At 44.5% G+C, this 26,744-nt stretch overlaps 1 protein-coding gene across 1 annotated transcript in view; it reads left to right on the plus strand.

Annotated features, from left to right (window-relative positions):
* The window catches only part of trappc9 (trafficking protein particle complex 9), a 1,005,291-nt gene that overhangs the window by 510,240 nt on the left and 468,307 nt on the right, over positions 1 to 26,744 (plus strand). The window contains 1 exon segment of the mRNA XM_038809220.1: positions 19,811 to 19,970. Within this exon segment, the coding sequence (XP_038665148.1) occupies positions 19,811 to 19,970 (160 nt within the window).

Below are 26,744 nucleotides of genomic sequence, written 5' to 3' on the forward strand. Positions count from 1 at the left end.
CCATGTAGCAACTTTAAGTCCTAAAGACAGATGGCTGAGCAGGGATTGCATTGAGGCTATACATAGATCGGATATTTTAAAAAGGGGGTTTAAGATGGAGGAGAAAGGTCATAATCTAAAGCTGCCAAACTCGATGTTGAGTCTCGAGGGCTGCAATGTGCCCAACCAGAAGATGAGATGCTGTTCTTCCAGTTTGCGTCAAGCTTTACTGGAGCATTGCAGCGCCAAGTATGGAAATGTGAGCATGAGAACAAGCTGCTGAGTTAATATAGCATGCAACAAGGAGCTGGGGTCATGTTTGCAGAAGGTTTTCCACAAAACCCTTCAGTGCCATTGTTTCTGATGACAGAACTAAAAGCCATCCTATCTAGAATACTCAGAATAAGCAGGTTTTAAAAACAAAATGGTACTTCACATTAAAGGAAAATACTCTCTTTAATAATGAATAAGGATTGTTCTTTTTGATAATATTGTGTGTTATGAAGACAAAAAATCTTGGAAGTAAATTGTAGATTTGGTTTCTTAAAGGTTGTTTTCGTCACGAGTATTATTTTGGAGAGTAAAAGGAACTTTTTTTATTCTTTCATGGGCTGTGGGCATCACTGGCAAGGCCAGTATTTGTTACCCATCTCTAATTGCCCTTGAACTGAGTGACTTGCTCAACCATTTCAGAGGGCAGTTAAAAGTCAACCCGCTCTGGAGTCACATGTGGACCAGGTAAGAATGACATGTCTTTCCCTACAAGACACTCGTGAACCTCATGCGTTTTTGCAACAATCAATGATAGTTTCATGGTTATTACTGAGACTAGCTTTAAATTCCAGATTTTATTAATTGAATTTAAATTCTACCAGCTGCTGTGATGGGCTTTGAATTCGTGTCTCCAGAGCATTCTTCTGGGCCTCTGGATTACTAGACCAATGACAATGCTATCTCCCCCCTGAAGTGCATTATTGTTTTGAATTATATACTCCTTAAAATAGCTTTGAGACTGAAGGTAAGAAAGCCTGAAGATTTAAGTACTGTAGAGATGATTGTTGAGAGGAGGACCTTAGAAGCTTTGTTTGTAATGTTACATTGGATCAGTATTGAGGCAAATAAATGATCAGTATGGATACAAAAACTGGCGAAGGAATGAATTTCTAAAGAAAATTCACTCTTGCCGTTTTGGTTTTCTCTAAAGACTCTTTTATAATATCTGTTTGACCAGCGGAGGAAAACTCTCAGCCGTTGGTTTTGAGAAGGATAACCTATTCATTATTGTTCATTCTCCGACATCAGAGTGAAGTAGCACAGTTGGCTCTGCATCTTAAATAAGTAGCTTATTTTTCAAAATATTAGGCATAGCATGGGCCTATCCATCCAGGGAAATGGTAGAGATCCATCAAGATAGATTTTGGTTTGTTTAGTACCAAATTCACTTTGCAGCTAATAAAATGCCCACAGAGTTATCTGTACTCCCATTAAAAGTCGTCATCCAAAGATGTTTGCGTAAGTGCACTGAAAGGACCACCAAAGCACTTCTTGCAAGGTAGTGTCCTTCAACCAACATGAGACAGAATGCTTGTTGTAGTTTGGTTATGCTCAGCGCCGGCCCTAGGGTTGCTGGCGCCCCTGGCAAGCTGAACTTTGGCGCCCTTCGGGGGGGGCGGGGGGGCCGGAGGGGGCCCGAGGGGGGGGGGGGGGCGGAGTGAGCCCGGGGGGGGGGGGCCGGAGTGACCACCGGCGAGCCTGGATCCATCCGCCATGTTTGTGCGGGGCGGCCTGAGGGAGGGCGGTCACCGTGCATGCGCTGGTTGGCACCGGCCCAACTGCGCATGCGCGGGACCCGAATCTTTTACGCGGCGCCCCTAGCACATGGCGCCCCGGGCGACTGCCCGAGTTGCCGGTACCTTGAGCCGGCCCTGGTTATGCTGAAGTTCTCGTATAACAGGGGTATCATCTGTCTAAATGCAGTTTGAACTACAGTGATGTTTTTGTAAGGGACTTCTGGTGGCGGCCATGGCGTAAGGGTCGCGCATTCAGCAGCTCTCGCCCGTCGTGTTTTTTTTAATGGTGTTTAAGCCGGATGTTTCAGAAAATTTCTCGACGTAAGTTGATCGAGGGGAGAGGAAAAGGAGGTGACCCTCAATTTATGGAATTGTGTCCAAATAAGAGTTGAGAAAGGAGAAACTAAATGATGAGTGAAAGTAAGAATCAGAGGTAATCGAGCTCAATAGTAATGAGACAAAGCGTGTCCACGCCAGCTCACTGGTCGATGGAGCAATGGGTCGAGTACCTGGATGAGAAGTTCGCCCGGCATCGCAAGGAATGTACAGAAGATGTCAGCCAGGTGATAACCTCGATGAAGGAGGTGGTTGACCGAGTAGAGGAGAAAATGACGACCCAGGGACAGGAGATTCGAAAGCTGCAGGAGCTGGCGACTGAACGAGAGGCGGAGTCTACGGCAATGGCTTTGGAAATTAGCATACTACACGACGGCCAGAAACGACTGCTTGATAAAGTGGAAGACTTGGAGAACCGGTTTCGCAGGCAAAATGTCCGAATCATCGGGCTGACAGAGGGGAAGGAGGGATCAGATGCGTGAGCGTATGTGTGGAAGATGTTGCAGGAGATGGTCGGGGCCGATGTGTCTGACAAGCTGCTGAAGGTGGACCGGGCGCATAGGATGCTCGTATGTATGCCCCAGGGTCGTGAGCCCCCAAGGGCCATGGTGGTGAGGCTACATCGATTCCGCGACAAGGAGCTCATCATGAAGTGGGCCAGGCAGACGAAATGGTGCATGTGGGAAGAATCAGAGATCCGAGTGTATCAAGACTGGGGACCAGATCTCGCAAAGAGGAGAGCAAGTTTCAACGAAGTTAAGGCGGCCCTGTTTGATAAAGACATTAAATTCGGACTGTTATACCCGGCGCGTCTTTGGGTAACCTACGGGAACCGGGAGTTGTACTTCAATTCTCCGGAAGAGGTGGTTATTTTCATGAAAGACAATAATCTGACTTAAGGACTCTTAAATTAAGGACTCTTAAATTCTAACTGTGGTGGGCTGAGTTTGAGGGACGGGATGGAGTGGCAGGGAGGACAGAAACATGGTTCTGTGTTCTACTTTGACTTGTTTAAAATTTCAGTTTTTTAATTCTGTGAGTTAAGTTGTGATGTTCAGGAAGAAAAGGGTTTGGGTGTTTTATTTTTAAAAAACATGTTTTTCTCTTTTCTTTTCTCTCGTCTTGTGTATTTTGATTTTGTCTCTGTAACAAAGATGGTTGATTCTTGCATGCATAATTTTGATTAAGCTGTTTGGAGCTTCTTCTATTGTGTTTGATTCTCGTTGAAAGTGATGGGACTGATAAGAATCGGTCAAAGGAGGAGGGATAGAACCTGACAATCTGGTGTAACGACTTTTAAACTCAAACTGTGGGGGTCTGTTTGGGGGAGGAGACAGGATGGCGTGAAGGTGAGAATAATGGTACTATGTTTTGCTATGTCTGGTTTAAAATTTCAGTCTTTTAATTCTGTGAGTTAAGTTGCGATGTTCGGGAAGAAAAGGGTTTTGGTGTTTTAATATATATTTTTTCTCTTTCCTCTCTTGTCTAATTTTATTTTGATTTACTGCTTTATGTATGATATCACAGAGGGAAGAACTTTTAGGATGTGATGGGCTGTTTTAGTTGCTGCAAGAATGATGGTTGATTCTTGCATGCATAACTTCACTTAAGCTGCTTGAAGCTTCTTCCTTTGTGCTGAATTCTGTTTGAAGGTGAGAGGACTGATCAGAATTGGTTAAAGGAGGAGGGGTTTGCCTCTTTGCCTGTGCGTGAGGGAGGGTATGTTTGCTTTTTGGGATTGTTGTTACTGTGTTGTGCTTGTTTTATTGCTAGGTGTGATAGAATCTGGCAGTCGACAGGCTTTTTGATGCCAGAGGGTGGGAGATGCTGAGCTAGCTGGTTCACTGGAGCAAAGTGGGGGGAGAGCTGAGGAAAGACGAAGTGGGGGGGGGGGGACTGCTGACGGGTAAGGGACAGTTAGGAGACTGGAGATGGAAATTAGATGGCGGTCGCTGCCGATGGGTGGATCAAGCGAGGTGTGGCACACGGGCTAGGAGCTGGCGTAGGAAAAGTCATGGTTGACCGACAGGGGAGGGGGGGCAAAAGCCTCCCCGACCAGACTGGTTACATGGGATGTTCGTGGACTGAAATGGCCGGTTAAGAGAGCTCGTGTGTTTGCACACCTGAGACAGTTAAAAGCAGACATGGCTATGTTACAGGAGACATACTTGAAGCTGGGAGACCAAATTAGATTAATGAAGGGATGGGATGGGAAGTGTTTCACTCAGGACTGGACTTTAAAACAAGGGGGGGATGGCTATCCTGATTAATAAAAGGGTGACATTCGAGGTGGGGAGGATAAAGATAGACCTGGGAGGCAGATTTATTATGGTTAGTGGGAAGCTAGAGGGAATGGCAGTGAATATATATGCCCCAAACTGGGATGATGTTGCGTTTATCAGGAAGGTGCTGGAGTAGATCCCAGACCTTGACTCGCACTGGCTGATCATGAGGGGTGACTTTCATACGGTCCTGGACCCGAGGCTGGACCGGTTGAGTTCTAGGTCGGGGAAGCTATCAGCAAAGGCAGAGGAACTGCGGGGGTTCATGGAGCGCATGGGAGGGGTGGACACCCCCCCCCCCCCCCCCCCCCAGGCATCAATTCTCTCATCCTGAAGTGTGACAAGGATCCGGAGAGCTGTGGATCGTAAGGCCAATCTCCCTCTTGAATGTAGGTACCAAATTATTGGCAAAGGTCCTGGCCACTCGAATAGAGGTTTGTGTCCTGGAGATAATTGGGGAGGATCAGACGGGATTTGTAAAAGGCAGGAACCTGACATCCAACATTAGACTGCTTAATGTAATTATGATGCCAGGGGCAACACGGTAGCATGGTGGTTAGCATAAATGCTTCACAGCTCCAGGGTCCCAGGTTCGATTCCCGGCTGGGTCACTGTCTGTGCGGAGTCTGCACGTCCTCCCCGCGTGTGCGTGGGTTTCCTCCGGGTGCTCCGGTTTCCTCCCACAGTCCAAAGATGTGCGGGTTAGGTGGATTGGCTATGCTAAATTGCCCGTAGTGTCCTAAAAAGTGAAGGGGGGGGGGGGTTGTTGGGTTACGGGTATAGGGTGGATACGTGGGTTTGAGTAGGGTGATCATTGTTCGGCACAACATTGAGGGCCGAAGGGCCTGTTCTGTGCTGTACTGTTCTACTTCTACTAGCGGCGGGGCAAGAGGCTGAGGTGTTAGTTACCATGGACGCGGAGAAGGCTTTCGACCAAGTGGAATGGAAGTATCTATGGGATATTTTAGGCAGGTTTGGGTTTGGGCAGGGATTTGTGGAGTGGGTCCGGCTACTGTACCAGGCCCCGTTGGAAAATGTAAGAACTAACCGAGTTCGGTCAAAATACTTTATTTAGTCTTTGTCAGGAGACAAGGCAGCGATGCCCGCTCTCCCCATTATTTTTTTGCCACGGCCATATAACCCCAAGCAATTGCTCTGAGAGCAGTGAATACCTGGAGGGGAATAGTGAGAGGGTGGGTGGAGCAGAGGGTCTCTCTCTATGCGGACGATTTGCTGGTTTATATCGCGGATCCGGTGGGGGGGATGACCGAAATCATGGAGGTATTAGGAGAATTTGGGTGATTTTCAGGCTATAAGTTAAACATGGGAAAAAGCGCGATGTTCGTGATTCTGCACGGGGGCAGGAAAGGAGGCTGAAGGAGCTACCTTTTAAAGTGGTTGGGAAGAGTTTTAGGTATCTGGGGATTCAAATGGCCATGGATTGGCGGCTGCTCCACAAGTTAAATTTGGGCAAAACAGTGGATCAAATGGGCAGGGATTTTTGTAGATGGGACATGCTCCCACTGACACTGGCGGGGAGGGTTCAGACAGTGAAGATGACTGTTCTTCCAAGACTGCTTTTCTTTTTTCAGTGTCTCCCGATTTTTGTCTCGAAGGCTTTTTTCAGAAGTATTAATGTGGCGATATCTAGGTTTATATGGGCGGGTAAAACCCTGAGAGTAAAGAGGGTCCTGGAACGGGCCCGCAGGGAAGGGGGATTGGCTCTTCTGAGCTTCATTAACTATTACTGGGCTGCCAACATATCGATGGTCAGGAAGTGGGTAGTGGGGGAGGGGTCGGTCTGGGAGCGGATGGAGGCAGCATCCTGCAAAGGTATGAGTTTGGAGGCTTTACTGACTATGCCCCTGCCGTTCTCACCAGCTCGGTACTCCACAAGTCCTGTGGTGGTGGCAGCCCTGAGGATGTGGGGGCAATAAAGGCAGTATACGAGACTGGAGAGGGCGTCAATGTGGTCACCGATCTGTGACAAACACTGGTTTGTCCCGGGGGGGCTGGATGGGGGCTTTAAGGTATGGCAGCGGGCAGGGATTGAGAGGTTTGGGGATCTATTCATCCAGGAGGGCTTCCCGACCTTGGAGACATGAGAGGAGGAGTTTGACTTGCCGGGATGGAAAGGGTTTTGGTATCTTCAAGTGTGGGACTTTGTACGGAGACAGGTCCCAAGCTTTCCTCACCTCCCTTGAGGGGACTGCAGGATAAAGTGCTGTCAAGAACAGGGGTTGGAGGTGGGAAGGTTTTGGACATATACAGAGAATTGTTAGAGTGGGAAGGGGCCCCCATCAGAGAGGTGAAGAGGAAGTGGGATTAGGAGTTGGGAGGGGAGCTGGAAACTGAACTGTGGGGAAAAAGCCTTGAAAAGGGTAAATGGATCCTTGTCCTGTGCTCGACTCAGCTTGATTCAGTTCAAGGTAGTCCAGAGGGCCCACATAACGGTAGCCCGGATGAATAGGTTCTTCGAGGAGGTGAAGGACAGATGTGGGCAGTCCAAAGATGTGCAGGTTAGGTGGATTGGCCATGCTAAATTGCCCTTCGTGTCCAAAATGACCCTAAGTGTTGGGTGGGATTTCTGAGTTATGGGGATAGGGTGGAGATGTGGGCTTGAGTAGGGTGCTCTTTCAAAGAGCCGGTGCAGACTCGATGGGCCAAATGGCCTCCTTCTGCACTGTAAATTCTATGATCTATAATACCCGTGGGAGGTGTGGGGGTAGCCTGGCCAACCATGTTCAAATGTTTTGGGCATGTCCGAAACTGAGGGAATTCTGGCAAGGATTTTCAGATGTTATGTCAGAAGTCCTGGAAGGTAGGGTAACTCCGAGTCCAGAATGAGCAATATTTGGGGTGTCGAAAGACCCGGGGGCAATGGGGGGGGGGGGGGGGGGGGGGGGGGAGGGGGGCTGATATTCTGGCCTTCTCCTCCCTGGTGGCCCAGAGATGGATCTTACAGAGATGGAGGGACTCGGAGCCCCCGAAATCAGGAGTGTGGGTCAGCGATATGGTAGAGTTTCTCAGTCTGGAGGAAATCAAGTTTGCTTTTGGAGGATCAGTACAGAGATTCGGCCGGAGTTGGCAGCCGTTCATTGATTTCTTTCACAAAAATTGAACGTCAGCAGTAAGGGGGAAAGGGAAAAAGGGGGGGTTGGGGAGGAAAATAGGAGGCATGGTAATGCTAAATAAGGACAGGGAATTTCGTATACGAGTAATTGGGGATAGGGTGGGAAAAGTGGGGTACGTGGTTTATTGTGTGTTATTATTTTAGGGGCCATTTTGTGCGTCAACCCACGCGGTTGTTTTAGAAATGTCAATATGTTAAATTGTGAAAATTACAAAGGCTTCAATAAAATATTTTTTAAAAAAGTGATGTTTTTGCAAAATCAGCAAAGGCAGGCACTTTACTCCAATTTCAGTGCCAAACAGAAGAATTGGCATAGCTCACCAGTTGAATGCAATGGAGAACTTCAAATAATCAGGTACTATTAAGAGGGGTTATATTCATTGAATTAAATGGTCACATTTAACAAGTATAAATTCATAGCTTCCAAATATCAGCCTTTTAAATGGCAGTTAATGTTTCAATCTATACTGTTACAGTTAAAAATCAGCTACCAGGTGGGAGTCAATCAGTCCAATCAGTTGAACGGGACACTGTCAGATCCAATCAGAAGGAAGGCTGTTGAACCATTTGGATGTTGTTTTCCCAGTTCTTTTTTCCAGTGAAAAGCCATCAACCTGAAAAATCTCTGTTTCTCTCCACAGTTGCTGCCTGATATGGGAATCATAGTTAGCTTGTTACCACGCTAAGACATCTGTGTAACAATTTTTGTGAATTTGTTTAAACTTAATTCTATTCAAAGAATCATTGTGATACGCACCCCAGTTTTTTTCTAATATGAAGTCTGTTTTCTTCAGTACTGTTAGAACTATGTTTAATGAGATAATGATAATGGTGGCATGGTAGCACGGTGGTTAGCACTGTTGCTTCACAGCGCCAGGGTTCCAGGTTCGATTCCCGGCTTGGGGCTCTGTATGTATAGAGTCTGCATGTTTTCCCGGTGTCTGCTTAGGTGCTCCGGTTTCCTCCCACAAGTCCTGAAAGACGAGCTGTTAGATAATTTTGACATTCTGAATTCTCCCGTGTGTACCCGAAGAGATGCCAGAATGTGGCGACTAGGGGATTTTCACAGTAACTTCTTTGCAGTGTTAATGTAAGCCTACTTGTGACAATAATATAAAGATTATTATTATTATGTAGCGTTTATGCATTTAACTGACGTTATTCAACTATCCTGTGAATGCATTTATGGAAACTGAATAGGGAATGGGAACTGAATGGTCATGGAACTTATTTAATTCGAAAAAACTGATATTGAGATGCCAGTGTCCAGAATTTTACTAGAATGTCCAGTTCTATTTTAATGTGTGCTTCCCAATTTAATTCTGTAAATTTGAAACCTGTTTTCAGTTTATTTGCATACTTCTAATGGAGGTCCTTTTCTTACTGTGCAGCAAAGAGAGGAAGCATCTTCACATTTCATGTTAGAATTGTCAACATCAGTTAGGAAATCTGAAAAGGGACATTGTAATCAATAAAAGTACAATAAACAGCAAATCCCAGACTAGATCCTGCCAGTTAGGACTGCCAAAGAGCAGAATATTCAGTTCCCTGTGTTCGGTACCACATTTTACCAATTTTTGTTATTTTAGATGGCTGTAGTTGATAATTTTTTAATGCTCAATACAAGAAAGTGCAGCTCTTTGACAACATTAAAGAACAATATAGATTCTGAATAACAATTGATGGTAATAGTAGTTGAACATTGATTGAGTACAGTGATAGCATCCCAACGTCTGGACTTGAAGCTCCAGGTTCGAGTCCAATGCCAAGTCTTGTTAGCTCAATGTAATCATTATTATTATTATGAGTGTTCATAATACAGTTCAACTGGCTGATAATCGGTTTGGGAACCCTTCCACCTACTATCTCCCCAGAAGGGAAAAAAGTGTGTGAAGATATGCAAAAAAAAACTACTGTGTTTGTATGACATTTCTGTCTCATTTTACCAGTAATGCTAACCTGTTTATTTCACATGGGTTAATATGTAAAGTAACAGAGTAGAGCTCCAAAGATGCATTAAGTAGTTGTCATCTGCTATCACAAAGATTTATGACCTTGGATGATTTCAGATTTAAAACCAGAATATAGTTGCAATGCCAAGAACTAAAATAGAAAATGTGAAAGGTTAATATATCATGTGTGACCTTTCAACAGAATACCATTTTGATGGTGATTTCTAATAATGCTGGTCCATCTTTGTCCCTCCTGAGGTTAAAACAACAACTTAACCAGAGAACCAGGTAGAGAAGTGGGTTGGTCAATGGTTGGGAAAGCAGGATCTTAGTCTTATGCATGCAGACCTTGGGTTTAGAAGCCCTGCATATATTGTTATGGGACAGGGTTGAGAGAACCTCAAAGTGTATCATGGAGTTCACCTGACCCACAAATTTCACTAGATTATGGTATTGGGTAAGCCTGAATTGACTTTGTTAGTTAACCGTTGAAATGTGGCTGGGGCGTTTTTCATGCCAAATGGCATTACTTTGAATTGGTATATACCATCTGGAGTTATAAAAGCTGAAATCTCCTTCGCCCTTTTGGATAAAGGTACCTGCCAGTAATGTTTAAGTAAATCCAGTTTGGAAATAAAAGCTGATTGTCCCACTTTCTGAATGCAATCCTCCAAACATGGGATAGGATAAGAGTCCGTTCTTGTAACTGCACTAACCTTTCTATAGTCCACACACAACCGTTGGGTACCGTCTGGTTTAGGTACCATCACTATGGGTGAGATCCATTGGCTGCAACCCACTTCAATTATGTCATTTTTAAGCATACTCTCAATCTCTTGGTAAACCTGTGCCAATTTTAAAGGCTTAAGTCTATATGGATGTTGTTTGATTGGAACAGCATTTCCCACATCTACATCATGTATAGCCATTTTAGTACTTCCCAATTTATCTCCAGAAACTTGCCCATGTGATATCAATAACTCTTGTAGATCAGTTTGTTTTTTCCTCTGGAAGGTAACTCAACAATTTATCTCAATTTTTTAAAACATCCTCGTTCTCCAATTTAATTTGAGGTATGCCAAATTCACAGTCATCTGGATTTGGTTCATCACTTTGAGTTAGAATCATTAAAACCTCCTCCTTTTTCTCTCCTTCCCTTTCAAAGTACCTTTTAAGGATATTCACATGACTCACTTGGTGAGTCTTCCTTCTATCTGGTGTTTTTACCACACAATTCACCCCACTTAATTTCCTTTCAATTGGATAAGGTCCACAAAACCTTGCTTTTAAAGGTTCACCTACCACTGATAACAATACTAAAGCTTTATCTCCACTGGCAAAACTACGAACTTTGGATTTCTTGTCCGCTACCCGTTTCATCACATTTTGTGCAACTTTTAAATGTTGTCTAGCCAATTCAATGCTCTATTTAATCGTTCCCTAAAATTTTGATACGTAATCCAATAATGTAATTTCTGATTTCTCACTCACCAATTTTTTCTTCATCAATTTAAGTGGTCCACTTACCTCATGACCAAAAATTAGTTCAAAAGGACTGAATTTGGTTGACTCATTAGGTGCATCCCTAATTGCAAACAGTATGAATGGAATTCCTTTATCCCAATCCTCTGGATAATCGTGACAATAAGCCCTCAACATTGTCTTTAATGTGTGATGCCACCTTTCTAATGCTCTCTGCGATTCTGGATGGTACGCAGTTGATTTAATTGTTTTATTCCTAAGCTATCCATAACTTCTTTGAATAACCTTGAGGTAAAATTTGATCTTTGCTCCGATTGGTTTTCTGTGGGTAGTCCATATCTGGTAAAGAATTGAAGTAACACCTCCACAATCTTTTTAGCTGTAATATTACATACTGGAATGGCCTCTGGAAACCTAGAGGCACATCCATTATAGTCAAAAGATATTGATTCCCAGTTTTTGTTTTAGGAAGCGGTCCTATGCAATCAATTAGGACCCTTGTAAAAGGTTCCTCAAATGCTGGAATGGGTATTAAGGGTGCTGGTTTTATCACTGCTTGAGGTTTCCCTATAACTTGACATGTGTAACATTATTGACAAAATTTGACTACATCTTTATGTAGTCCAGACCAACAAAAATGTTTCTGGATTTTAGCTTGAGTTATCCTTATTCCCAAATGACCTCCCATTGGTACCTCATGTGCAACTCACAACACCTCCTTTCTACACCCTACCGGCAATACCTGAACTTTTGCCCACTTTTCATCCGCCTACATATGTAAAGGTCTCCATTTTCTCATCAAGACATCACTTTTACGGTAATAACACTCTGGTATACACTCTTCCGTGTATGCTTTCTGAAACATCCGTTTTATTTCTACATCTTTCTGTTGTAACTCCGCCAATTTTCCGGAACTAAAAATATCCGCCTCATCCTCCACCCGTTCTTGTTCTTTTTCAACCATCTGATCAAAAATTGTTTCTGACAATTGCACTTCAACTTTATCTTCACTCTTTAATTTCTCCTCTTGTCTTAACCTATGACTTTGCGACCTTGTTACTACACAATCCAGAAAAATTCCAGGATATTTGTCCTTCAACACTTCAGTTGTCTGATTTTCCATGGCTTATCAACCACAGTAGGCATCATTTCCACCTGCAATCCAGCTATATCATTACCCAAGATAAACTGTATTCCTGGATAAGATAGTTTCTCTATTACTCCTACAACCACTTCACCATTCTTCACTGGACTTTCCAACCTCACCTTATATAATGGAACACTGCCCCTCTCACCCTGATTTCCACATATTACCACCTTTTCTGGCAACATTCTTCCCAAACTACATAACTCCTCATCTCTTACCATTAAAGATTGACTAGCTCCCTGTATCTCTTAACATTGTGACTTCTTTACCTGCTCCTCTTGATTCACATGAGTAAACTTTACCCACACAAGTAAACTCTTTAAAAAGATCTGGCACCTTCTTATGAATCACCTCTTGACCAGGCTGTACCATCTTCTGCACCTCCTTCCCTTCACTTGGGCTTTCCTTTACCACTTTAACAAACCCCACTGTCTTATCCTGTTTTACCACATCAGCCTTCCCAGTACTTTTCTTCAACCACCAACACTGACTTTTACATGGCCTAGTTTATTACAGTGAAAAAATGTGAAACTTTTCATTTCTTTTCCACACTCCTGGGTTTCTTTTTTAATCTGAGGTACACTCTCCTTATTATCTCCCATCAGATCACCTTTATCTTTACCACTTCAGTATTTCTCATATACTCAGTTTCTATCCCTCACAGGCTGAAACTGATGTTGGAAACCAAACTTTGATTTATGAACTAATTCATAATCATCTGCCATTTTTGCTGCTAATCCCGCAGTTTTAACCCTCTGCTCTTCCATATGAATTCTCATTACATCAGGAGTTGAATTTTTAAACTTCAAAAGTATAATTTCTCTGAGAGCTTCATACGTTTGGTCTATTTCAAAGCCCTAATCCCCCTATCAAAATTACTCTGTTTGATCCTTTCAAACTCCATGTATGTTTGACCAAATTCTTTCCTTAAATGTCTAAACCTTTGTCTGTAGGCTTCAGGCACTAGTTCATATGCGCCTAAGATGGATTTTTTCACCTCCTCAAATGTCCCAGATACCTCCTCCGGTAGTGATGCAAATACTTCACGAGCCCTACCTACCAGCTTTGTTTGAATCTGTAATACCCACATGTCCTGTGGCCATTTCTTTTGTTTAGCTACCTTCTCAAATGAAATGAAAAAGGCTTCTACCTCCTTCTCGTCAAACCTTGGCATTGCTTGGACATATTTAAATCGATTCCCATCAAGCCTTCGACTATGACGCTGTTTCTTATCATCCTCATCACTATCCACCAACTGTACGTTTCCCTTTATGTCTGCCAATTTTAACTGACTGTCATGTTTCATGGCCATTTTCTGAAGTTCAAACTCTCTCTCTTTATCTTTTTCCCTGATCTGTATCTCCCTTTCTATTTTTTTGTTCTGCACGGGCTATTCTTTCGGTTTTCCTTTCTTCTCTCTCTTTTTTCTTTCTCTTTCTCTTTCTCTTTCCTCTCTCTCGCTTTCGTATTCAAGCTGCTTTAAATCTTTCTCCTGTTCCATTTGTTTAATTTGTAACTGAATTTTTGCCATACCCAATGAGTCAAACTGTATCTCAGGCAACTTTAAATGCTTAGCCACAGCCATCATGATCTCACCTTTTCGCATTTCGTCAGGTAATATTAACTGCAATGTTTTTGCCAAATCTAACAGTCTGCTTTTAGTCTCTGTCCGTAAGATACTGTGTGTGACCGTCTCAGCCCCCAAAAACTTCAGAGCCTCTGAAAGAGCCATTGTCCACAACACACTCCCGACAAACTAAAATACCATACCTGTAAAGCAACCACAATATCCCCTCGCCTCAGTGTTTAAGTTCATAAAGCCAATCCAATAGATAGACTTTTATCCCCCTCAAGCCCCCAATTTGTTATGGGCCAGGGCTTAGAGAACCTCAAAGTGTATCATGGAGTTCACCTGACCCACGACTTTTAATAGATTCTTGTAAGCGGAGCACATGGCCCACTCTACAATTGTGGTTGAGCAGAAACGGAAAAGCATTTTTTAAAGCAAAACAATGTTTATTCTATGAACTCAGTTAATCTTTTTAAAACATACATTGAACATCTCAGCAACCATTAATTCAAATGCAACCCCCAAAGACTACAACTCTAAGTAATCCTTTGAGCTTCCCTTTTAACATCCATAAGACTTGAAACACCTTTTACCAGAAGCACATCAGGTTAAGGTCACTACTGTTATTAGTTTTAAATCACCAGGATCGATTTACAGTCTTTAGATTACAAAGAGAGATTCATACACCTTCTGGTTGTGACTGCAGCTTTCCAGATCTGAAAACGAAACTAAAACACACCCTGCAGCAAACAACCTAAAACGAAAGTAAAAAGCTGACAGACAGCCCAGCTCCACCCACACTCTGACATCACTGCAGTAATAAACACCTATTTCTTAAAGGTACTCTCACTACAGATACTTATATACACGCCCATTTCTAAACACCAATTTCTTAAAGGCACACTCACATGACAATAGGTTTCACATCTAGTTAGGCTAGACCACTAGGTCGGTGCTTACTATGTAGGTCATGTCATATTGACCTGAGAAAGAGAGCATGAGGGAAGTTAGGAGAGAAACTAGAGATATGTGTGACTTTAAGCATTAGCAGGGCCGGTTTTAAGCCTATTTGACCAATTTCATCAAATTGGGCTCCGCACCTTAAGGGTGCCCCGCGCCAGCGGCGACAGAGTTACCGTTTGAAGCCTTTTCTGTATTCTAAGAGGAACTATAGGGTAGTTTTTACTTTTGGGGAACGCACTGCATTACCGTCGACAAATCCTTCAGCCCTGCGCCGCCAAATCCTTCCGCCCGGGTAAGTAAGTTTCAAAATTTTAGTATATCAAGCATTTAATGTTTTTTTTTTTGGTTAAAGACGAGCATACTACACGAAATATAAACATACATAAATTTTTACTTTTGTAGAGTAGGGGCCCCGCCATCACTTTTCTAATTGGGCCCGCAATTCCTAGCACCGGTCCTGAGCATTGGACAGAGGGAAATCTTGGGGGAAGTTTGACCCAGTGGACGAGGCAAAAGGAGAGAAATGTTAGAGGCAGCTACTTAAAAGGTTATTCAAAATAGTTCAATGGGGTGTTAAGAATTCAAGGTTTCATAAGAAGATTTTGTTTTGAGGTTGTCTATTTAATTCAAGTGAAATGGAGTAATGAAGAGAATCCTGTCCGTTCTGAATTCTGCCCAAACACAGGCCTGGATGGGGACAGGTTGCCATGGGGACAGGGGGCCCAGGGTGAGACTGAAATAGAGCAAAGTACAGAATGTTCACACCTGAAGCAAAGGCAAAAGCAACTGGGCTAACTGATCATATTTTTGGTCTCAAAATTTTTTGGGATAGAAAGAGAGAGGTTCCACTTAAAATAGTTGGAAGGCCACAGCTAGTATGGTCAGCTGCCATTCTGTGAGTTACAATACAGAATGCGAGGAGGAAGGAATGACTGGTTGAAGAGATGCATCCTGTGACATTCAAAAGTCTCTGGAAGATTTGCCTTGGCATGGTCAGCAGGAGAAATTTGGAGTGTGCTTTACTGCTGGTTGTTGGTTCATGAATCCCTTCATAACTGAGAGAATTATCTTTCAATGGTCACTCAATGTTATGGCTTGATGAAACGGAGACATAAACTCATTGGAAACTGAGTGATTGTACTGCGAACTGTCTCATTTAAAACTGAAATCCAATGGAGAGCGTGCTGGAAAGTATGTATAATCAGACATGGTGTATGTATTGGTTGTAATTTTCCAAAAGTCCTTGGATTCTGGAGAAGTATCGGAGGATTGGAAAACTGCCAATGTGACACCTCTATTCAAAAATGGACGGAGGAAAAAGCAGGCAACAGTTCGATTAGTCTCGAACACTGGAGACTTGGAAACAATTATTAAGGAAGTAATTGCAGCACATTTGGAAAATCATAATGTAATGAAGCACAAGCATGCAGCATGACTTCATGAAAGGGAAATTGTGTCTGACTCATTTATTAGAGTTTTTCAAGGAAGTCTCAACGAGATTGGATAGAGGGGAACCAGTAGATATGCGGTATTTGGGACTTCCAGAAGGCGTTTGACAGAGTACCTCACAAAATGTAAGAAAAGGGCCCATTGTGTTAGAGGTGGTACATTGGCATGGATAGAGAATTGGCTGATGGATAGGAAGCTGAGAGTGGGGATAAGGGGTTCTTTTTCAGGTGGGTGACCTGGAAGCAGTGCTGGTACAGCAGCTGTTTACAAAATATATTAATGACTTGGAGGAAGGAAGAAAAGTACCTTAGTCAAATTTGCAGACAAAACAAAAATAGGTGGAAAGGCAAGTTGTGAGAGGAATACTAACTATTTGCAAAGAGATATTGAAGTGGGCAAAATGTTGGCAAATGGAGTATAATGTGGAAAAATGTGAAAATTGTTCATACTGGAAGGGAGAACAAAATAACAGAGTATTATTTAAATGCAGAGAAACTGCAGAAAGCTGCAGCACAAATAATAATAACCTTTTATTGTCACAAGTATGAAGTTACTGTGAAAAGTCCCTAGTCACCAAATGTGTGAAACACAGAAAGCTAGCACAGCTGCAATAGGTAATCAGGAAGGCTAATGGAATGTGGGACCTTATTTCAAGGGGGTTGGAGTATAAGGGGTGGCATGGTGGCACAGTGGTTAGCACTGCTACCTCACAGCTCCAGGGACCCTGTTCCATTCTGGCCTCTGGTGACTGTGTGAAGTTTGCACTTTCTCCCTGTGTCTGCGTGGGTTTCCTCCGGGTACGCTGTTTTTTTTTCCCACAGTCCAATGATGCGCAGGTTAGGTGAACTGGACATGCTAAATTGCCCCTTAGTGTCCACAAGATAAGGTGGGGTTATTGGGTTGCGAGGGATAGGGTGGAGGCGTGGGCTGAAGGGCCGGTGCAGACTCGATGGGCCGAATGACCTACTTCTGCACGGTAGATTGCATGATTCTATGATTTTGGACGTTTTGGAATTGTTTATTGTCATGTGTACCGAGGTACAATGAAAAGTATTTATCTGCGAGCAGCTCATTTAGTACATCAAAACAGAATAAAAAGAAAATACATAAAAGGGCAACACAAGGTCATCAATGTAAATACATAGGCACTGGTGAAGCATACTGGGAGTGTTGTATTAATCAGGTCAGTCCATAAGAGGATAGTTTGGGAGTCTGGTAATAGCGGAGAAGAAGCTGTTTTTGAATCTGTTCGTGCATGTTCTCAGACTTTTATATCTCCTGCCCGATGGAAGAAGTTGGAAGAGTGAGTAATGCGGGTGGGAGGGGTCTTTGATTATGCTGCCCGCTTTCCTCGGCAGCGGGAGGTGTACAAGACACTGGTGAGACCACATTTGGAGTACCGTGAGCACTTTGGTCCCCCTATTTAAGGAAAAATATTATTTAATTGGAGGCTGTTCAGAGAAGCTTCATAATATATAACACTGTAATGAAGTTACTGAGAAAATCCCTGAGTCACCACATTCCGGTGCCTGTTAGAGTACACCGAGAGAGAATTCAGAATGTCCAAATTATCTAACAACACATCTTTAGGTACTTGTGGGAGGAAACAGGAGCACCCGGAAGCAACCCATGCAGACGCAGGGAGAACGTGCAGACTCCGCACACTAAAAGATTTTGGGGCAGCACGGTAGCCTGGTGGTTAGCATAAATGCTTCACAGCTCCAGGGTCCCAGGTTCGGTTCCCGGCTGGGTCACTGTCTGTGCGGAGTCTGCACGTCCTCCCCGTGTGTGCGTGGGTTTCCTCTGGGTGCTCCGGTTTCCTCCCACAGTCCAAAGATGTGCGGGTTAGGTGGATTGGCCATGATAAATTGCCCGTAGTGTCCTAAAAAGTAAGGTTAAGGGGGGGTGGGGTTGTTGGGTTACGGGTATAGGGTGGATACGTGGGTTTGAGTAGGGTGATCATTGCTCTGCACAACACCGAGGGCCGAAGGGCCTGTTCTGTACTGTACTGTTCTATGTTCTATTTACCCCTTGTCCTTAGACTATGACTCTTGATTCTGATCACCCAATCGGGAACGTCCTGCATCTACCCTGTTTAGTCCTGTTAGAATTTTGTAGATTTGTATGAGATCACCCCTCATACGTTTTTTTTTTAAATTCTCCTGAACTCCAGCGAACATAATCTGAGGCACTTATAATCAAAGGCACATTTCCCATGACCCTTCAAAATTAACTCCATATGTACTTAACAGAAACATTCTACTGTCCCACGAGAGATGCAGCTACCTATCTTGTGCTGGGCTTCCAGCCTGCCTTCTTTTAAGCCATCTGTATCACCAGCATGTGATTGAAAACAAGATGCGATTGATTTTAATTTGCAAAAGGATTGGGCAGAATACACACTGGTCGGGATTTCTCCCCCACCGCTCAAATTATCCATCATTTCCCCCATTTCTGAAAAAGGGACAGCAGGGTTAGGTGGATTGGCCATGCTAAATTGCCCGTAGTGTCCTAATAAAAGTAAGGTTAAGGGGGGGGGTTGTTGGGTTACGGGTATAGGGTGGATACATGGGTTTGAGTAGGGTGATCATGGCTAGGCACAACATTGAGGGCCGAAGGGCCTGTTCTGTGCTGTACTGTTCTATGTTCTATGTTCTATCGAAACTTTTCATCTTGCATTTGTTTCTAGTTGGCATTGATTCATGTCTGGGGGTCGGTTAGCTCACTTGGCTGAATAAGTAGTTATCGGCAGCAGTAACTTGGATAGCACAGTGGCTAGCACTATGGTTTCATAGCTCCTGTATCTCAGGTTCGATTCCCCGCTGGGTCACTGTCTGTGCGGAGTCTGCACGTTCTCCCCGTGTTTGCGTGGGTTTCCTCTGAGAGCTCCGGTTTCCTCCCACAGTCCAAAGACGTGCAGGTTAGGTTGATTGGCCATGCTAAATTGCCCTTAGTGCCCAAAAAAGGATAGGAGGGGTTATTAGTTTACGGGTGGAAGTGAGGGCTTAAGTGGGTAGGTGCAGACTCGATGGGCCAATTGGCCTCTTTTTGCACTGTATGTTCTATGTTGATGCAGAGCGACGCCAACAGCATGGGTTCAATTCCTGTACCAGCTGAGGTTACTCAAGAAGGCCTGCTTTCTCAACCTTGTCCCTTGCTTGAGGTATGGCGATCTTCAGGTTAAAATCACCACCAGTCAGCTCTATCCCTCAAAGGGGAAAGAAGCCTATGTTCATCTGGAACTATGGTGACTTTACTTATCTTCATGTCGAACACCTATTTGGACTTTAACTGGAATTATTGTTGCACTGAATATAACTGCTTTGAATTAAACTGAAGTTCAGTCCGAGTGCTGATTTAAACTGAGCACACAGGATGAATAACCATGCAATGAGGAAATTCTTCGCTTGTTATAGATTGCCGAACTGTGGCGCACCTGATGCCCTACCCCTTGTATGCGATTGGACACTGTCGATCTGCTGCTACATTGTGGGGCATTTATGAACACTGGATTCAGCTTAAGCAAAAGTGGGTGTGCTTTGGAATGTTTTGTCTCGTGAAGTGTGCCGTATTACTGAAAAGGTTGAGAACCACTGGTTTAGTCTAATGGGTTGTGAAATGTATATGCGGGATTTCGAGACCTAAGATTATGGATCTGCATGCAATCAAGTCTTCCAAATGTTGATGTTGCTGTTATGTTCTGAGTTTGATTTATTTTTCCTTACAGGATGGCCATACAAGTAGACAAGTTCAACTTTGAAACTCTTCCAGTATCAAACAAAATAGGCAAAATGTTGTGCACAGAAAACTTAAAGCAGATTGAAGAGGAAAGGAGTCATGCTCAGGCTGTTGAGATCAACAACAAATTAAACATATACTGGAAGATCATATCCTTTTTCAGTGCCCAAAATAAATAGTAATACTGATGCATTTGTTCTGTAAGTATTGCAACCAAGTAAATTGTGTGTAGTGAACTGTGTTAGAAATTTTAAGTAATTAAATGGCAACACAACGATATGCAGTCAGGAACTTAAAAAAATGGATGGCTGGTTGCTCTCTTGCCAACAATCTGTCTGTAAATAAATTGAACAGCAAATGACCATTTCATCCATTTTGTAAACTACATTTTTTCACATTACTGTAACACCACTAAATCGGGGCTGTGATCAGTCAAACATGCTCTCTTATTTGTTCTTGTGGCAGCAAACAGGTCTAAAATGCATCACCACTACCCTGTCATCTTGATCCTTGATGTAAGAACATAAGAACATAAGAACTAGGAGCAGGAGTAGGCCATCTGGCCCCTCGAGCCTGCTCCGCCATTCAATGAGATCATGGCTGATCTTTTGTGGACTCAGCTCCACTTTCCGGCCCGAACACCATAACCCTTAATCCCTTTATTCTTCAAAAAACTATCTATCTTTACCTTAAAAACATGTAATGAAGGAGCCTCAACTGCTTCACTGGGCAAGGAATTCCATAGATTCACAACCCTTTGGGTGAAGAAGTTCCTCCTAAACTCAGTTCTAAATCTACTTCCCCTTATTTTGAGGCTATGCCCCCTAGTTCTGCTGTCACCCGCCAGTGGAAACAACCTGCCCGCATCTATCCTATCTATTCCCTTCATAATTTTAAATGTTTCTATAAGATCCCCCCTCATCCTTCTAAATTCCAACGAGTACAGTCCCAGTCTACTCAACCTCTCCTCATAATCCAACCCCTTCAGCTCTGGGATTAACCTAGTGAATCTCCTCTGCACACCCTCCAGCGCCAGTACGTCCTTTCTCAAGTAAGGAGACCAAAACTGAACACAATACTCCAGGTGTGGCCGCACTAACACCTTATACAATTGCAACATAACCTCCCTAGTCTTAAACTCCATCCCTCTAGCAATGAAGGACAAAATTCCATTTGCCTTCTTAATCACCTGTTGCACTTGTAAACCAACCTTCTGTGACTCATGCACTAGCACACCCAAGTCTCTCTGAACAGCGGCATGCTTTAATATTTTATCGTTTAAATAATAATCCCGTTTGCTGTTATTCCTACCAAAATGGATAACCTCACATTTGTCAACATTGTATTCCATCTGCCAGACCCGAGCCCATTCACTTAACCTATCCAAATCCCTCTGCAGACTTCAAGTATCCTCTGCACTTTTCGCTTTACCACTCATCTTAGTGTCATCTGCAAACTTGGACACATTGCCCTTGGTCCCCAACTCCAAATCATCAATGTAAATTGTGAACAATTGTGGGCCCAACACGGATCCCTGAGGGACACCACTAGCTACTGATTGCCAACCAGAGAAACACCCATTTATCCCAACTCTTTGCTTTCTATTAATTAACCAATCCTCTATCCATGCTACTACTTTACCCTTAATGCCATGCATCTTTATCTTATGCAGCAACCTTTTGTGTGGCACCTTGTCAAAGGCTTTCTGGAAATCCAGATATACCACATCCATCGGCTCCCCGTTATCTACTGCACTGGTAATGTCCTCAAAAAATTCCACTAAATTAGTTAGGCACGACCTGCCTTTTACGAACCCATGCTGCGTCTGCCCAATGGGACAATTTCTATCCAGATGCCTCGCAATTTCTTCCTTGATGATAGATTCCAGCATCTTCCCTATTACCGAAGTTAAACTCACTGGCCTATAATTTCCTGCTTTCTGCTTACCTCCTTTTTTAAACAGTGGCGTCACGTTTGCTAATTTCCTTTGTGACATTCCATTCCACCCCCTGTATTTTTGTTGTTGTCAGAGAATCACAGATAAATACAGTGCAGAAAAGGCCCTTTGGCCCATCGTGTCTGCGCCTTCGCATGATAGGCACCTGATCTGCCAATCCTAATCCCATTTTCCAGCACTTGGCCCATAGCCTCGAATGTTAAGATGTGCCAAGTGCTCATCCAGATACTTATTTAAAGGAAATGAGGCAACCCGTCTGTACCACCTTCCCAGGTAGTCTTCAATTCTTCTAGAGAACAGGATCAACTTCAAATTTCTTCTCAGCACAAGCCGTTTCATTTTATATGAAATCTATTTCTACCCTCCTTCTTGGCATGTATGTTTTTTAAAGTTATATTTTCATCTCTACCATTGCAACTCATTTTTAAAAAATGGTTATTTTTTTCAATTCCAATTCCATCTTCCATCTTCAGTCTGCCCCTTCCTGTCACACTTTTGGTGTAATTCCCTAAATAGCTGCCTTGCTGTGCTTCCATGTCCTTTTGCTTTTAATCCGATGTATACCCTGCCCAGAACCAGTCCATCCCCCAAACCCCCTCCATTTAGTTTAAAGCCCTCTTTACTTCCCTAGTTATGCGGTTTGCAAAAATATTGGTCCCAGCACGGTTCAAACGTACGTATTCACAAAGATATAGCCCTCATTTTCCTAGTACTGATGCCAGTGCCCCACAAACCAAAGCCCCCTTCTCCCACACTATTCTTTGAGCCACGTATTCATCTCTATAATTTCATGTACCCTGTGCCAATTTGCACAAGGCTCAGGTAATAATCCAGAGATTGTGGGCGGAATTCTCCGTTCATGTACATGCATTGAACGCATTGAAGCCACTGTCGAGGTGACAGAGAATTATGATTTGGTGTCAAATTGGCGCCCGCCGCGATTTTGGCATCGGAACCTATTCTGCATCTAATTGTTTTTCCCGATTTCAGCATCAGCCAACTGAGAAATCCGCCCTATAACTTTGGGAGGTCTGTTGTTTAGTGCAGAGCTCCTCACAACTCTCTTTGCTGAATAAGTTTCCTCGTTGTCGTTGGTACGTACATGGACCATAACAATGAGATTCGCCCACTGAAAGTTCCTCTCCAGCCCAGAGCAGATGCCCTACACCCTGGCATTTGGCAGGCAACTCAGCCTTCTTGTCTGTGGCTCTTTGCTGCAGAGAACAGTGTCCATCCCTTTCACAATACTGTCCTTTCCTACCATTACTTTCCTATTTTCCCCCAACTTGAATGGCTTCCTGTACCACAGTGCTATGGCTAGTCAGTTCATCCACCCTGCAGCCCCCACTGTCATCCAAACAAACTGAGAAAACTTCAAACCTGTTGGACAGTTATAGATATAGAACAGTACAGCACAGAACAGGCCCTTCGGCCCTCGATGTTGTGCCGAGCAATGATCACCCTACTCAAACCCACGTGTCCACCCTATACCCGTAACCCAACTCCCCCTTAACCTTACTTTTTAGGACACTACAGGCAATTTAGCATGGCCAATCCACCTAACCCGCACATCTTTGGACTGTGGGAGGAAACCGGAGCACCGGGAGGAAACCCACGCGCACACTGGGAGGACGTGCAGACTCCGCACAGACAGTGACCCAACCGGGAATCGAACCTGGGACCATGGAGCTGTGAAGCATTAATGCTAACCACCATGCTACCATGCTGCCCCCTTGCAGAGGCTAACACTCCTGCACTCTAGTTCCCCTTAACCTGCTTCAGCAGCAGTCACACTCCTTGTCCCTGAGCACTTTCAAAACCAGAGGACCCTATAAGAGGGGTGTGATTACCTCCTGAAACAAAATGTCCAAGTAATTCTTTCCCCCCCTAATGTTTCACAGTGTCAGCAGCTCAGTCTCTAGCTCAATGACTCAAATCGCAAATACTGCAGATGTATTTACCCTGAATCGCAATGTTATCCAAGAGCTCCCACACACTTTATCTGCCATCCTTAATCTTAATTACTTAAATTATTTACTTATTTATGGTGCTTTTTATAGATTTTATTAAATGAGCAGCACGTTGTGCACTGTTTAATCCTAGGATGTACTTTGTTTACTTCTCTGATGTTAGCTATTCTCTTTTGGACTACTTTTATCACCTTACTATATTAGGTTCTAACTTACCCTTATTCCAGACAAAGGTCTTTCCACATGTTGCACCTTACACTGAGCACTTACCCAACAATTTATTTACCAATTTCTTGTGACCTCGTGGTAATTTCTTGTGACCTCGTGGTTGTCGTCTTGTTCCCCCACTGCTGTTTCACAGCAGCTGAAATGCTCACAATACTTGTCGACTCCTGCAGCAGGGCAAGACCACTTTTCGGACTGTGTCCCACTCAGGTGACTGTGGTGATCACAAGTTAACTAGATGCAATACAACTGAGCAAACACTAGAGGGGGCACGGGAGAGCCATATAAATAGACGGGGACAGGAAGTGAGGACACACTTCACAGAGGGCAGAACTTGGAGCAGGACATTTACACCCACACCAGCTAGGAGCACTGAAGGTAACCTTAGGAAACAGCTCTGAAGAGAGAACGAACTCACAATAAAGCATCTTCTCCACATTTGAGACTACGAGCTTTATTAAGACACGAGGAACAACACAGTGACGTGTCTCACAATTGCCAGTGCTCTCTTCACTTGACTCCCATCTACCAAATCTGTTTCATTTTCAGCTGATCCAAAGTTCTGCCGCCCATTTTTTTCCTTTTTTTTAAACAAACAATTTTATTGAGGTATTTTTCGGCATTTTAAACAGTTACAGATAACAAACAAAAAAAAGACAAAAATGTGCAAACACCAACGTAAAACCAATGCCTCAATCAAACCATACTGCACTCGCCTGCTCCTCTCCCATAGACAGTACCCGCCTATTTATCCCTCCTACTCTACTCTAATCTCCCCCCCGCTGACGTTCACTCTCCCGCGAAGAAGTCAATGAATGGTTGCCACCTTCAGGCGAACCCCAGTACAGATCCCCTGAAGGCGAACTTAATTTTTTCCATACCCAGAAAACCTGATATGTCCGAAAGCCATAGTTCGGTCTTCGGGGGTTTTGAGTCACTCCATACCAGCAGTATTCGCCGCCGGGCTACTAGGGAAGCAAAGGCCAAAACATCGGCCTCTTTCTCCTCCTGCACTCCCGGGTCTTCCGAAACCCTGAAAATTGCCACCCCTGGACTCATCACCACCCTTGTTTTAAGCACCCGGGACATGATCCACACAGATCCCTCCCAGTACCCCCTAAGCTTAGGACATGCCCAAAACATGTGAACATGGTTCGCTGGTCCTCCCTAGCGCACTTGTCCTCTACCCCAAAGAATTTGTTCATCCGAGCTACCGTCGTGTGGGCCCGGTGAACGACCTTAAATTGAATCAGGCCGAGCGTGGCACATGTTGCGGTTGAGTTTACCCTGCTCAGGGCTTCTGCCCACAGCCTGTCCTCCATCTCCCCGTCAAGCTCCTCCTCCCATTTGAGTTTCAGTTCCTCTGTCTGGGACTCTTTCCCCCTTCATGATCAATTTGTAAATATCCGAGACTCTACCCTCTCCTCCTTCTCCTCTAGAGACTATTCTGTCCTGGATCCCTGTTGGTGGGAGGCGTGGGAAGGATGGGACCTGTCTGCGGTCAAGTCCCGCATCTGTAAGTACCTAAAGTCGTTTCCCCTTGCTAGCCCAAATTTCTCCTCCAAGCCCCTCAAACTCGCAAAGCTCCCATCCAGGAACATATCGCCCACCCTCCTCACCCCCGCCTGCCACCATGTTCGAAACCGTCCATCCATGTTCCCGGGGGCAAATCGATGGTTCTCACATATTGGAGCCCTGACAGACACACCCACCTTCCCTACATGCCTCCTCCACTGGCCCAATATCCACAGGGCCGCCCCCACTACCGGGCTGGTGGAGTACCTGGCCGGCGACAGCGGTAGGGGAGCCGTGACCAGGGCTACCAAACTGGTGCCCCTGCACGAAGCCGCCTCCACCCGCTCCCAGATAGACCCTGTACCCACCATCCACTTCCTTATCATGGCTATGTTAGCCGCCCAGGAGTAGTTGATCAGACTCGGCAATGTCAGCCCCCCCTCGCTGCGGCTCCTTTCAAGCATCGCCGCCTTCACCCACGGGGATTTTCCCTCCCATACAAAGCTCATGATGATTTTGCCAGTCCTTTTGAAGAAGGACCGTGGGATAAAGATCGGAGGCACTGGAAGATGAACAGGAATCTAGGGAGGATTGTCATCTTTACAGTCCGCACCCTCCCTGCCAGTGACAGTGGGAGTGCATCCCATCTCCGAAACTCCCTCTTCATTTGTTCCACCACTCTAGTCAAATTTAACTTGTGCAACCTGCCCCAGTCTCGTACCACCTGTATCCCCAAGAACAGGAAGCTTTCCTCAACCAGTCTAAATGGCAGCTCCTTCAGTCTATTCTCCTGGCCCCTTGCCTGCGCCACAAACATCTCACTCTTGGCCATATTTAATTTGTACCCTGAGAACTGGCCGAACTTCCTCAGTGTTTCCAGTATACTCTACATCCCGGCCAGTGGGTCCGACACGTACAGGAGCAGGTCGTCCGCATAGAGAGAGACCCTATGTTCTACCCCCCCTAGTCATTCCCTTCCACCCCCTCGCAGCTCTCAACGCAATCGCCAACGGCTCTCTGGCCAGCGTGAACAGCAACGGGGAGAGTGGGCACCCTGTCTGGTCCCGCGATGTAGTCTGAAATAATCTGACATTACCCTGTTCATCCTAACACTAGCTTTTGGGGCCTGGTACAATAGTCTGACCCAATTAACCAGTCCCTCCCCGAACCCAAACCGTCGAAGCACCTCCCACAAATAGTCCCACTCCACCCGGTTGAAGGCCTTCTCCGCGTCCATTGCCACCACTAACTCCACC

The sequence above is a fragment of the Scyliorhinus canicula genome, chromosome 10 (genome assembly GCF_902713615.1).
Source record: "Scyliorhinus canicula chromosome 10, sScyCan1.1, whole genome shotgun sequence".
Classification (NCBI taxonomy): Eukaryota; Metazoa; Chordata; class Chondrichthyes; order Carcharhiniformes; family Scyliorhinidae; genus Scyliorhinus; species Scyliorhinus canicula.